At 39.7% G+C, this 14699-nt stretch overlaps 1 protein-coding gene and 1 non-coding gene across 2 annotated transcripts; both read right to left on the reverse strand.

Annotated features, from left to right (window-relative positions):
* Positions 1-1126: 1126 nt before the first annotated feature.
* GIMAP4 (GTPase, IMAP family member 4) lies at positions 1127-12183 on the reverse strand. The gene is made up of 3 exons (XM_044679466.1): positions 12110-12183; positions 6251-6323; positions 1127-2487 (listed from the first exon to the last, which is right to left on the reverse strand). Exons 2-3 carry the CDS (start codon positions 6306-6308, stop codon positions 1556-1558), a joined length of 990 nt encoding a protein of 329 aa, XP_044535401.1. The 5' UTR covers positions 6309-6323; positions 12110-12183; the 3' UTR covers positions 1127-1555.
* A 2170-nt stretch (positions 12184-14353) lies between these two features.
* On the reverse strand, positions 14354-14457 carry LOC123250791. Its single transcript, XR_006506429.1, has one exon. It is a non-coding gene; the product is annotated as a U6 spliceosomal RNA (small nuclear RNA).
* Between the last annotated feature and the right edge of the window lie 242 nt (positions 14458-14699).

Raw genomic sequence — 14699 nt, forward strand, 5'->3', positions numbered from 1 at the left:
TTGAGCTAAAGTTTTCTCAACTCTAATACCTGCAATATTATTTCACAGGGTTGCTGTGAGGAAAGGCTTGTCAATCTTAAAGAGCTACATAAATGAACTGGCATCATAATTACTAGTAACATGACAGTGAATGATACAAAATTTTGATAATTTTAATGAACAGGCAGTGAGAGAGAATGGATCATTATGTTTTTTTAATTTGAAAGATTTTGTTTATTTAATTAATTTAGAATATTTTCCCATGGTTACATGATTCATGTTCTTTCTCTTTCCTCCTTCCACCCCCCTCCCATAGCCAACGAGTAATCTTACTGGATTTTACATTTGTCATTGATCAAGATCTATTTCCATATTATTAATATTTGCATTAGAGTGATTGCTTAGAGTCTACATCCCCAATTATATCCCCATTGAACCATGTGATCAAGCAGTTGTTTTCTTCTGTGTTTCTGCTCCCACAGTTCTTTCTTTAGATGTGGATAGCATTCTTTCTCATAAATTCCTCAGAATTGTCCTGGATTATTGAATTGTTGCTAGTAGAGAAGTCCATTACATTCGATTTTACCACAATGTATCACTCTCTATGTACAATGTTCTCCTGGTTCTGCTCTTTTCACTCTGCATCAATTCCTGGAGGTCATTCCAGTTCACATGGAATTCCTCCAGTTCATTATTCCTTTTAGCACAATAGTATAGAATGGATTATTATGAAGCAGAAAACAGGGGCAATTCCAGTTTAGGATGAAGAAACATGAATATAACAGGATTTCATTTCTTCCCTTCACAAATGCCACTTGGTTAAGATGAATAGCAAGAATGTGATGTGATAGCCAATGTGAAACTAGAAAGTAGGTGATGTAGTAGTGTCATACTTAGAGACAGGAAGTGTCATACTTAGAGACAGGAAGTCTTAAATTCAAATCCCACCTCAGCCACTTACTAACCCTTTGATGATGAACAAGTCATTTAGAATTCCAGGCTTAGTTTCCTTATTGATGAAATATGGATAATGGTATCTCTTTTATTGGATTATTATGAGGATCAAATCAAATGATCATATGTAACTATGTTATTTGAATGTAACCATGTGTTTGTATATAAACACTATGCAAAGTGCCCTGTAAACCCTAAAGCCTTTCACAGATGTCAGCTATTAGCTATATTGATAATGAAAACAATTGAAATTCAAGTAAGAGGTGCCATGCAGATATGTTCCCTTTCTAGAATGGAGAGTTTGGAGAATTGAAACCAGGCTGCATGCTTTACTTTGGTTCCTTTTCCCCTCCTCTGGATCATAGAAGGAAATTTTCTAGTTCAGGGAGACTTAGAATTTCCTTTCCTAGATTTTTACAGGAAATGAATCTTTTCCTTTATTTTCAGACTAAAATATTGGCTTCAATATTAGGGAATTTCTGATGGCCAAAGGTTTGCAAATGTCTTCATCCTTGAAGTAAGAGTGACAGGATGAACTTGAGATGACTGGTTATTCATCAATAACCAAAAGAGAAAGAAGCTGGGAAGTAGCAGAAAGCACAAGATGGTTTTACCAAGTTCCTTAATCCTTAAATAAAAGCTTAATCACGTCAGAAGCTAAGCTCACCATTTTCAGTAAGTTTTCAAAGAAGCCAAAACTATTCACAACCTCAGCTCTGGCATTTTTCTGCCTCTTTTTATAGAAAGTTTCTTTTTCTACAATCTCCCTATCCATTTTTTCTCTTCTTTTTCTCTGCTCCAGTTCATCCTTTAAATTTCTGATTTCTTCTTCAAATTCCTGCCTTATTTCCTTTTTCAATCTTTCCAGCTCTTGCATGTAGGCTCTTTTCAGCACTTCAGTTTCTTCCTGAATCTTCTTCTCAGTTTCTATATACATCTTGTTTGTGTAGTAAGAGCCCCCATTCTTCTGTACTACCTGTTCAACCAAGATCAGAAGCTCTGTTAGCTGGGCTTCCTGCTCACTTCCAGTGGCCCTGTTGTTGAAGCCACAATACTTTCCACCAAACTGGTCTATCAGTTCTTTTAAACCTTTATCTGTAGTTTCACTTAAGTATCTGTTTAAATCATTACCTTCCAAATCATCTTTCCGGGTGAATAAAAGGATCATGTGTTTCTTGGCATTGGAACCGAAAATTCCCAGGATCTTCTTGACTGCATCTTGTTCCTCTTTGGTGTAACGACTGAGTGGAACCACTAGGATGATGGCATGAGGCCCAGGGGAGGACATAAGGAGGCAGCGGCTGATCTCCTTTGAAGTATCCACATCAGACACATCAGTGTCAAAAATACCAGGAGTATCAACAACTACAATTTCTTTCTCATTCCATAATCTACTTCTTTTCTCACAGTTCTTGGTCACTGACTTTGCTGCTAGTCTTGACTCAAATATTCGTTGTCCAAGGATGCTGTTCCCTGTCGCACTTTTCCCAGCTCCTGTTTTACCCACCAGGACAAGTCTCAGTTGTTTTTTCCTGGGGTCTTGGTTTTCATAACCTGAGATGTGAGTAATGAAAGTGAGAGGGTTAAGCTCTACCTTCAATTGCTGTGCCTTCAGTCCCCCTTCTAGCCCAGAATAGCCATGATTCTGCTCTTAGTTGCAGTCTTGGAGTCACATACACTGGCATTATGTTCTTCTCTAGCAAAAAGTATGCAAACACACTTTGGCTCAAGAATAGGTATAGTTTACAGTGTTCTGATGTTTGGTATCTAGTATTGACTTTTTAGTTGGTCTGTCCATCTTGTATCTCTCAAATGTTTCTAGAGCTAACCTTATTTATCTTCTCAACTCCTCTTGCCTTTAAGTCAATCTAACAAAGCATTTTCTGAGTGAAATATGCTCAAGACACTGCGCTGAGCTTGAAGAGAGTTATAAAGATAAATAATATAGACTGGAAAAAATAGATCGTGTTGTCAGTGAACTTATATGTTTCTTTTTTCTATCTTTACTTTCTATTCCCATTCCTAGGACCCCCCCCCCCCCACTTCAGACTTGAATTAGGCTATTATTCCCATAAATGGTGTCTAATTTCCTCTCCAATCCACAGAAGCAGAGTGACACTATGGAAAAAAGTCCTGAACCCAGAATCAAAGGACCTGAATTCTAAGACTAGCTTTGCTTCTTATCACCTGTGTGATCTTGGTGAAGTCACTTCAGCTATGTGAGCACTGTTTTCCTTATATGTGAAAGGAGGAGGTTAGATTAGATCACTAAGGCCCCTTCCACCTCTGATCTGTTTCCATATACTAGAGTCAGAGTCATCTTTCTAAAACACCATATTCATCATACCACTAGCATCTTCTAGCATCTTTAGTGGATTCTCATGTTACTTTATCATAAGGGACAAATACTCAACCCTTTAGCTTGATATTGTTATGATGATAATAACAGATAGTTTGGAGAAGCAGATAAATGTGTCAGGGCCAAATAGAGCTTTAAGTCAAGAGCCAGAGATTGACAGGCTACAGTGAGGAAAGGAGGGGGTAAAACACTCCTGATTCTCAAACCCCTCCCCCTCTAACTGCTTCTGCTTCAGTTGGTAATGAAGACAGGAATAAGATTCTTCTGGTAAGTTCTGTTATGGCTGAAACCCCAATAATGTTCCTTTTCATTAATTTATATTCCTCTCAGGTCAGTTAGAGGAGATATAACAGCTAGCTATCTAACTGTTGAGGACAGAGGAGATCTTCTTTAAAATGGCAGCCAAAAGGATTCAAACTAAATATACAGACTGAATTGTAAGTATCTTCCCAAATAATTATCAGGCACAGATTTGAAGGTAAAAAGTTATATTAGGAATTAACAAGGAAAATTAGAGAAGTTAATGAAGGTTTTAGGATAAAGGAAAGGTGACCCTGAACTGTTAAATTAATGCCCCCTCCCCCTCCTCACTGGAGGGATGAAGCACTTAACTAAAACTGGCTCTCTTGCTATAGATAAATATCTTACTCTCTAATCACTAAATAATTATATAATTGTATTAATGAAGAATAATAATAACAAACAGGCTAACCCTATGAGTAGAAATCACTAGCTTATGCTACAATGGCCACCTCAGGAGAAACCCCCAAGTCAGCAGTAGCAAGCAGAGTGTCTGCTCACATCCAATCCCACAAATTAACTGACTTCAACCCTTCTCAACTGCCCCTCACCCAAAGTTCTCCAGGGGGTCCCCTGGAACTCTGGGTGAGGCTCTCCCTGCACCTTTGCAGGGATTCCATGCTTTGCATCTGCTCACAACAATATTCTAGGCTTTCCAAAATCTAATCTCAATCTACTCTTTTAATCTTATAACCCACTCCCTCTCTATACTAATCAGGTGGTTCTCTTCACTGTTCCTTAGACTCACTACCAGCATTCTAAAAACTGAACTTACATTCACTCCATTCTCCACATAAAGCATGTCAGACTGTTCCTTATTTCTCTAGAACCTAGACCTTTTAGCCCTTTCTTGAAGATGTCCCTAATGATCCCAGCCTATGGTGATTTTTTTTAACCTGAGAATTTGTATAGTACTCACTGTCTCTACTATTCTTTTACCTGTCTTGTACTGAAAGTTATGATATTATATACATAGAGACTGCTTTGTCAACTGGAACAGATCTGCACCCAGAAGTATTATGTATAGAAAGGCAGATGGATGGCAAAATGGATATATTTTTAGATTTGGAGTCAGGAAGATCTGAATTTGAATCTTTCTTCAGATATTTACTAACTAGGTGGTCCTACACAAGTCATCTAACCTACTTCAGCCTCAGTTTCCTCTGTCAAATGGAAATAATAGTTATCTACCTCATTGGATTGTTCTAAAGATCAATTGAGATAGCCTGTTAAAAGTGCTTATAGACTCTAAATATCTATAATATTATATAAACGCTAACTTATTAATCAAGTGGCACAGTGGCTAGAGGGCTAGGTCTGGAGTCAGGAAGACTCATCTTTCTGAATTAAAATCTGGCTTCAGACACATACTAGCTATGTAACCTTGGGTAAATCACTTAACCTTCACTGTTTTGGCCTCAGTTCTTCATCTGTAAAATGAACAAAATGGCAAACCACTCTAGTGTCTATGCCAAAGAAATTCCAAAGAGGAGTTCATGAAGAGTGGCACTTAAGTAAAAAACAAAACATTATGCGTGTATGCATTAATAATTGCATACATAAGTGAAAAATAAAGACTTTGATAAAGAAGAAGCTGTACCTAAATACACCGGAGGAACCACAACAAAAGTCAAATGCTTGAATGCTGCATCCAGCACTGGTTAAAATGCAAGGAATTAACCAGAACTTTGATTGGTTGGCAAAAGCCAAGAAGGAAAGTGCATAAAAGAGAGAAGACAGGTTCAAGGCTGGTGAGCAGCAAATGCTCTAAGAATAGAGTCAGAGATGAAGAGCTGTCTGCAGTTTGCAGGAAGTCTACGAGTTTGAACATACTAGTAACCTCTGTTAAGTAGATCCTTTGAAGTTCTGGCAATTAAATTGTTAAGCCCTCATAAATGATGTGATATGATGCAGAATTTTTTCACCTGGTACAAAAACAGTTAATGGGTGGAAGATGAAAGTTGGAAGGTAGTAGCACACAGGGCAATCAATTGGCTAAACTCATTGCTATCCTCTTCCATCCTCTGCTGGCTCTCAATATTACACTATTGACATTTCCATTGTCTTTCTTTCCCTTTCGGGGTGGACACTAGTGGAGCATTGAGGCATGGGGTTACATACAAGAAGGAAGACCATCCCCTGAATATCAGCAGCTCTCCCAGCCTAGTTATAACTCTGCCCTCAGATGACCAGGAAATGTTTTCCTAGAAAGGATTTATTAGTCACAGCATCAGCCACCCCACATTTCTTCTCCTCATTTCACACTAAACAAGCACAGGCTCCTGTCAGCATGAATGGATAGGTTAGATGCAGAGTAACAACCTGGATATTTCCTAGACATGGCCAGCTTTGACAACTGCAGAATCCTTTATAGTGATGGGAGAAGTACACAAAATTTTACCTCTCCCTTTCCTTTGCTTGTCATGACATTTAGGAGATTAGTTAAACATTTAGGTGGTGGGGGGGAGGAATGAGAGAATATAAAGGGAAGAGGAAAAGAAAGAAAAGTAACTGAGAGGAGGCTAGGAAAATGGAGGATGCTACTCAGAGCAGAAAATGGCCCAAATCCCGGCTGCCATAAGAAAATAAGAACTTCCTCTTGATCTCAGTCACCTCCTACTCCAACTCTGTCCAGGGGAGTCCTGGCTGTCTACTTACCATGGCTTGTCTCTTGGCTCATACTCTCAGGATAGTCTCCAATGTTTTTTTCTGCCATTTTCTGGTGCAGCTTCTGTGGACAAAGAATGATGACTGAAGTCATTGTCCATCATAATGAAGTAAAGAGAGATTCTGACCTGCAGTCAGGGGACCAAGATTCTGGTCCACAGCTTTGCCTTTCCCTGGCTTTGCGAAGTTGGCCAAATCACTTGCCTTTCCTGGAGTTCAGGGCTGAAGATTGTGTTACAAGAGTGTAAAACAAGAAGATGAGTTTGACTGGACTGGAAAATGCATGAAGGAGAGTAAAATTTATATAATAGGAAAGATTATTTGGGACCAGCTTGCTAAACAGAGGAGTTTATAATTTATTCCTGAGGCAGTAGGGAGCCAAAGGGGTTACTGAATAAGGGAGAGACCCAGTCTGATCTGTGCTTTTGGAATATCAATTGGACAACTATGTGGAGGCTAGATTGGAGAAGGGAAAGACTACATGTAAGAAGGGAAACCAAGTAGCACAGAGTAGATACATTGTTGGGGTTGGGGTTCACTTGTAGTCTTCTCTCCAAATGTTTACCAAGGGAGCCATTCACTCTTTGCCTTCCTCCCCCATTTCTAAAGGGCAGCCATTTCTAAAACTGACCATAGCTACTTCACCAGCCAGGACCCATCTGGATTCCTCCCCCTGTAGCACAGTAGCCTGCAATCACCACCTGGCATGGAGCCACCTCCTGCAGACCATGTCCTTGCCTCATTCCCTTCCCTCATCTGTCCCTCTCCAAGGGTCAAGAGCTGTTGCTAAGCCTCAGTTCATCCCTGACTACTTTGCCCCCAATCTAGAAGAAGGGAGTATTAAGAGTTTTAAAACCCTCAGGACTTTAACTCTTTGTTTAACTCTTTGTCAGTGGAAAGAGTTCTGGTCTTAATTTGTCTGGCACTTAACCACCTCTCCCTTTCTATTTATTTTGTTTTGAACAGAATCAGTGGTTTTTATTGGGTTTAGGGAATTCCTCCTGAGAAAATTCCTTCTCCCAGTCAGCGCAAGCCAGCCCCCTTAGTTTTCCTGAGTCCCTGAGAAAATAAGTGATTTCCCTGAGGTCACACAGACATGATATGTCAGAGATGGCCTCAAATCCTTCTACCAGAAGCCCTTGCCTCCTTGTGCCCTATCTCTGAGACCAGCAGTCTATCCACTGTTCTACACAGCCTTTAATTTCCCTATTTGGGGTAAGGTTAAATATAAAATGATATCTCATTGTTCATAGACGGTGCAGGGTTTTGTGACAAGTAACTGGGTTTGTTCAACATTTAAAACCTTGAAGGAAGAAGGGAATTGGGAATTTATGACCTAAATGTCAAGTACAAGATTGCAATATGTAAAAGAATTCTTTTTCTACTTCTCTGATGTAACATTGTCCATAAAAGTCTTGTTAGAGTCCTAATTGGGGTTCAGCCTGAACCTCTGCTTGAACGTCATCATAAAATTTAGCTTTTTACCTCTATAATTTCTACTTTGTGGTAAATGTGTATTTGGCAACTGTTATCTACCACATGCCTCAGAGAGGAGATTTGTGTCCCATAACACATCGCAATCCTATTAAAACTTTGGCAACTGAAAAGTAGACTTGCAATGGCCATATTTTGACTTTGGAGCTTTGGAGAGTAAAAAGTTTTATGAGTACACAAAGTTAGCCTAAGTGACTCCATGTCGAAACTTTGCTTAACCTTTGGGTATGTGTACAACCAGCCTGCAGGAAATAGTGTTCTAGAAATGAGCCTTATACATGCATAATTAGATATGAGGAACCCATTTCCCTGATGTGTACTGATCAGCATCTTTTTGCCCTTCTGTGGAAGGTATTTTCTCCAGCCTATAAAAATGGTGGCCCTTTGTAATTGGCACTGCTTGCTGCATTGGTGTGCTAATTTTGTCTTATTTCCTAAGTTTGACTTCTTGTCCAGAGCAAGGCCCAAACCAAGATTCCCCTTGACAATGAGCATAGAAATATTGTAGGGTGGTGGTGGTGGTGGTGGTGGTGGTGGTGGTGGTGATGAGCAGCTAAGAGGCTCAGTGGATTGAGAACCAGGCCTAGAGATGGGAGGTCCTGCGTTCAAGTTTGGCCTCAGACTCATTCTAGCTGTGTGACTCAGGGTAAGTCACTGAACACCCATTGCCTAACCCTTACCACTCTTCTGCCTTGGAACCAATTTACAGTACTGACTCTAAGATGGAAGGTAGGGGTTCAAAGAAATATATTGTGCTAAAAACTTATCTGAAAGCACAAATGTAAATTTTTATTTTAGTTACAGGTAACTTGACATTCGTATATGGTATTCTGGCTATGGGAGTTTATCTACCCACTAGTCCATCTGGGGAAAACATAACAGTGACTTTTGAGTCACTTCCAGTCCCAACCTCCTCCCTCACTTACTGGTGTGATTTCATAAAGGTAACTCACTGCTTGGTTTCTTACTTCTCCACAAGTTCAAATGGGATAACATGAGAAAGTGAAGAAATAAAAGGGTCTTCAGGTTTTAAATGGATACCTGACCATAATGTGGGCATTACTACACGTTGCCATTACTGCATCTGGATACGTAATCTCTGCAAAATGAAGTGGCCAACATTTGTTTCCACCTCTCTGAAATAAGGTAGTGGATGATTTTTAAAGAGTTAAATAGTCTGTTGTGTTTCTATATAGATTAAAAATGTTTCCGTTGGCTTGCACTCCTTTGGCTAGAGGACATCTGAACCCAAGGAAGGCCACTAAAATCTTGGTTTCTAAGGAAAACCTCAGTTGCTAAGAAGCCATTATATGAAAATTCGAAGTTAACAAAATCCCTTCATTCTCCTGGGGGAAAGGTTATTTCCTTTTTAAATTAATAATACAAAGTGAAAGAATCATTCCTTTTCAACTGGGAAAAATTGGTGATGGTGTTTCAGCTAGAGCAGCAGCAATGCTCTTTGGGCTGAATGCAACTTTAAAGGATACCTAATCCAATCCCTTGCTGCTAAGTGGATTACATTCATGTGACATGAATGGCTTTGCTGCTCTTTCGGCTTTTGTTCCAAAGACAGAGAAAGCAAGGTAGGCGTGACAACAATTGCTCCTTCACACATGTCAAGATCCCTGCAAAAAGAGAGATGAAAAGAAAGCACTAGGCTCACCCTCCTACATAGCATAGTTTGGGAGGGGAAGGAAAGGACTCACCGGGAAATACAGTCACTTCTCAGAAATAGAAACCAAAACAATTTAGAAGAAACAGGTGGAGCACTCGTTTTATTTGTGACCACTCAGTTTAACCCTTAATGTGACAAAAAAAGTAGGCAAGTGAACCAGAAATGGAAGGATTGATTTGTCTTGAACCAGGGATTAATCTAGCCCAGTTCTTCCAGGGAAGTCAGAGCAGATGCCTTTAGTGATTCCTATGGCCTTAAGCAGAACAAGTTTATCCACTTCCAGGACTCCCACCAGTCTCTGGGGGAAGGATAGGGGCAAGTGATATAAACTATCTCCTAAATAACTTCCAAACTAGAAAGGGTCTATCTAATGTGAAAGGGAAAAGACCAAGACTCAAGAAACTTTACGTTTATTCTTTGAGCTTCCACTACAGCTCCCTCAAGATATCACCAAAAGTTCAAACACCCTCCTTTGACCTGATTATTCTGTGAACAGACACCCACCTTTAAACAGCAACTTAACCCCAAAATATTCAGACTGTCCCCTTTGAACCTTAAAGTGTCCAGACCTCCTCCTTTGATTATTTAACGGTCTGAACATTTGATATTCATATGTGAATGAGACAACCCGAATATCTAGTGCAGAGATGCTGCTTGTAAACTATGTCTGTAGATTCCTATAAAGGAAGAATTCTTTGTTTACACAGATCAGATCTTGCTCCTATAACAAGTTCTCACCTCTGGTGGGAAATCTCACAGGCCTCTGGCCTGCTCTGAGGTAACCCAATCCCTCTTTTTTTTTCTGATTTTATTATCTTAAAATAAAACTTAGATTGTTGCAACATCTCCTGCTGAAAGCTTGGTTTTTCTCTATGATTTTCAACACTATCTAGGGAGGTCGTTAGTCCTAAAAACAGCAGTTAATCTAGCCACATTACATCTTGGGGTCTAAAAGGGCCCAGAGCAACCCTCTTCTTCTAAAATGTCTCCTTGACTCTTCCTGAAATTCTATCCTTGATGCATCATTCTTTTGGAGTAAGCATGGTCTTCTTCCTGAGCAGATCTTTATGGGACCAGTGTTTTATGGGCAAAATGATAATATAGTGAAACAGTAATAATTTTGTATGCGTTACACTCGAATTTTCTTAGATGACTTTACTCTCTGACAGGAGAAATGGGGCCGCATTTGGATCCTGGTGAAGAAGGATACTTTCCTCACCAAAGCTTAAGAAGAAAAGAACAGAAAGAAGGGGTTGAGGTGACCAAAGATAAATGATCAGCTATCAGTTTTACTAGGATGGTCACTCTGCTGGGGAGATGACACCAAAGAGTGTCCCCGAACTCCCAGAGAAAGACCAATAAATGGTTTTTATAGCAAAAGAGATAGGAGAGGGTAAGAAAGGAGCCCCCCAAGTTCAGTGTGAGAAGAAGAGAATCTGCTCTGGCTCTCCATCCTCCCCCTGAGCTTCCTGGCCATTCTTCTCCACACCAGACCTCTCCCCATACACACATTTCTTAGTTTGGAAAAACGGAGATATTTAGACTAACATCCCTGCTTCTTAGGGGCCCTTTAAGCACCATGGCTTACCCCTCCCTCTCATTTCAGGCCTTCTTTGGGAATATCCCAGCAAACAGGTTGTGGTTGCTATTAGCTAGCTCACTGTTGTAGTTCAGCATAATCATGAAGTCAGCCTAGTTTCCATGCAGGTCTGGGTATAACCTGTATCTGACTATGTATCTGCCTCAGGGAGGTGCAGAGAGGGAGGAGGGAAGGAGAAAATCTGAATTTGAAAATGTCAGAAAACCATTGTCAAAANAGGGAGGAGGGAAGGAGAAAATCTGAATTTGAAAATGTCAGAAAACCATTGTCAAAAATTGTTTCCATCTGTTACTGAAAAAATTAAAAGTAAAAATATAAAAAAAAAAACCAGATAGCCCAGTGTGTATGTGTGTGTGTGGGGGGGAGTGTGTGGAGTGGAAAAGAATGCCCAGGGCACCCAATAAGTAGGACAGAAGACAGAGAGGAAGCTCAAGCTGGCTTTCTTCTGTTCCTTTGGGGAAGGCTAAGTACATCTTCCTCTAGGAAGAGAATATCCCCAGAGGACATCTGGAGAAATCAATGCTTACCTCAAATAAACGAATATATAACAGTGAGACAAATATTCAGAACCAGTGTTTGGGGAAGGAAAAGGAAAAGGGGGATATTTTGGGGGAAACTGAGGCTGGCCTTTCAACAACAACACACAAGACACCACCTTCTACCTTCTCTGATTAGGGGAGAGATTGGCTTCCCATTTTAGGGTCAGAACTTTGTCTCTGTTCCTTTGCTAGAAAATCAAAGTTCAACTCAGTAATGACCCTGACCTGATTCTGTAGGCAGGATATTTCTTCATTCCATCCTTCAGATTAGCTGATCAAGTGCTGATTTCATCTTCTCTCACCCACCTCCCCAAAAGCACAGCCCTCCCACATACGTTTGGCAGAGTATGAAAGGAGGATCATTCACCCGAGAAGAGATTGTCTTCTAAGAGCCAATCCTGAGGCTCTTTGAGGGAGTGAGACTTTAGCTCCCACACATGGACTTCACACCGACTGAGCAGGAGCCCAAAGCTAAGGTTTTTTAGCAAGCACTGGTGTATCCTCTGGTCCACCCTCCCAAAGAGAAGCCACCAACTCCTCACCTGGCCAATCTGGGCACTGTGGCTTTACCAAAATGAACAGCCTTCTCCCTTCTCTTCCCAGTGCTGAGCTTTGGTGCGGGGGTTAGTGTAGGGTATGCCTGGAGCCTGGCTGTGAATGAGCAGCAGGAGGCAGATTGAGAAGGAAGAGAACTGCTAGAGATATGAAAGTTGTCTAGGCTCAGGACTGCCCATTTCCTGAAACTGGAGAGAGAAAGAGATGTCTAAGATCACCTGACTGGGTATGCTCCTGCCTACTGAACTCTTCTGAGGCAAAAGAGTCTCTGAGATGAGGAACCAGGAGAAAGATTTTTACTGGGCAGAAAACTCTCCTATGGACTAAGATGTAACCAATTCTTAATGATTAGATCTGTGCATGAATCAGACCTTTTGCTCTCTCTCTGTGTCTCTTGGTACATAACTCCCTTTGGACCACTTTCCTGCTTGTTTATTTGGCCATTCTTTTAAAGGTCCTCCTTCCCCTGCCCTTTATCGTGTCCTGTTAACTACACTGGCCCTTTCAGGCCCTTTTCACTAAGAAGCAATTTGGGGCTGAAAAAGTGAGAAAAGGTATTTTTGGGTAAATACTTAAAACAACTCTTGAGGGATGTAAGACCAACTTTTAGATGCCTCAATGAGTAGGACAAGAACTTTTGAAAATAAAAAACAAAATTCCTATAATATATATGCAACAGGAATTCTGGTTCTGCTTTCCTAAAGCTAGACTGCTATATTTCCCCAGGGATTCCCACTCAGGGTTAGGATATCTCTTCTATAAGGCCATTAGCTCTAGCTCCCATCACTTATATGCTTCCTCCCTACCCTTTAGCCATCAGTGATTAGAGATGCAGTTCTATTTAATTACCTAATATCAATTTTTACAAAGGGATACTCTGAAGATATAAGAAGAACAGAAGTACAAACACTTCCTCCATCACCTCATATATATATATATATATATATAACACTTTCCCATATAACCCCTCGACCTCTGTGGAGAGTGGCTTCACACACTTAAATTTTCCATACACAAAATTTCAACCAGATTAATGTCCAAAAGCAGCTACTCAAAGAAACTGCTATTGACCAAGTGAAGTCAACGGGGAGCATCCTGGGCAACCAGTACAAGAATGTCTAGGCACACTCCAAAGTCATTCTAAAGCATTTCAATTCTACATGATTACAACTCTCCCAGAAGCAGACTCTCCTTTCTCTTCAACATGAGGAATGGCATCAGCTGCATTCTACTAATATGTAGTGACTGGGCTTAATGACCAGTACTCCATTTTATATAGACAAAGAAGCATAGCTTTCAGGTGAAATTTCAATAGTTTGGGGCAGAAAATGAATTGTGGCAAAAATTGTTGTTGGTCATTTTTTCAGTCATGATTGTGACCTCCAGCTCATTTCTTGGCAAAAATATGTGTAATTTTCTTCTCTAGGTCATTAACCAAGTCAAATGGGGTTAAACTCAGGATTACAGAGCTAAAAAAGTGTCTGAGGTAAAAATATATTCAAAATTCTTCTTTTTGTTAAAAAATTATTTTAATAAATTTCCACATAAGTTCCAAAGTTATATAATCCATATTTTCTCCCTCCCTTCTTCCCTCTCCACTCCCAGAGCTGACAAGCAGTTCAATCTGGGTTAAACATATATTATCATGCAAAAATATTTCCATATTCATTTTTGAAGTGAATAATCTTATAGAATCAAAACTCAAAACATTTACCCAAATAAACAAGTGATAAATCATATGTTTTCATCTGCATTTCTACTCTCAGAGTTCTTTCTCTGGAGGAGAAGAGCGTTCTTTTTCATAAGTCCCTCAGACTTGTCCTGGATCATGGTATTGCTGTTAGTATCACATTTGATTATCCCACAATGTTTCAGTTTCTATGTAGAATGATCTCTTGGTTCTGCTTGTTTCACTCCATATCAGTTCACACAGATCTTTTCAGTTCTTTCTGAAATCATCCTGCTCATCATTCCTTAAGGCACAATAGTATTCCATCAGCATCATGCACCAAAATTTGTTTAAAACACCATATTATTAAGTGAGATAATATTTGTAAAGCATTTAATGTAGGTGCTTAACAAATATTCCCTTCCTTTTCATTTTCCCTTTCATTTTCCCAATGGTGTGCTTAATAATCAGCCAGTAGACTCACTTAACTATTTTTCAGCTTAATCATTTAAAATTTAAAATTTTAATCTTTAATTTTAATTAATTTATTCATTTTTATGTTATAACTATAGAACACTTCACAAATCTGTGTGGCATCCTAGCCTAGAGACCATCCTAATCTTCTCTGCATCATTTTTTATGATTAATTTTTTATTTTTAGAAAAATTTTCCATGGTTACATAATTCATGTTTTTACTTTACCCTTCACCCCCTCAAACACCCCCCCAACACCATAGCTAATTCGAATTTCCACTGGTTTTAACATGTGTGGTAAGTCAAGACTTATTTACATATTATTAATAGTTACATTGGTGTGGTCCTTTCGGGTATACATCCCCAATCATGTCCTCATCAACCCAAGTGTTCAAGCAGTTGTTTTTCTTCTGTGTTTCCTCTCCTGTAGTTCT

The sequence above is a fragment of the Gracilinanus agilis genome, chromosome 5 (assembly GCF_016433145.1).
Source record: "Gracilinanus agilis isolate LMUSP501 chromosome 5, AgileGrace, whole genome shotgun sequence".
NCBI classification, from domain to species: domain Eukaryota; kingdom Metazoa; phylum Chordata; class Mammalia; order Didelphimorphia; family Didelphidae; genus Gracilinanus; species Gracilinanus agilis.

Bases quoted from the DNA above. Each gene is read 5' to 3' on its own strand.
- GIMAP4 (XM_044679466.1), bottom strand. From the start codon at position 6,308: ATGGCAGAAAAAAACATTGGAGACTATCCTGAGAGTATGAGCCAAGAG. The intron at 2,488-6,250 runs GTAAGTAGACAG...CTCACATCTCAG, and splicing joins GAGCCAAGAGACAAGCCATG to GTTATGAAAACCAAGACCCC.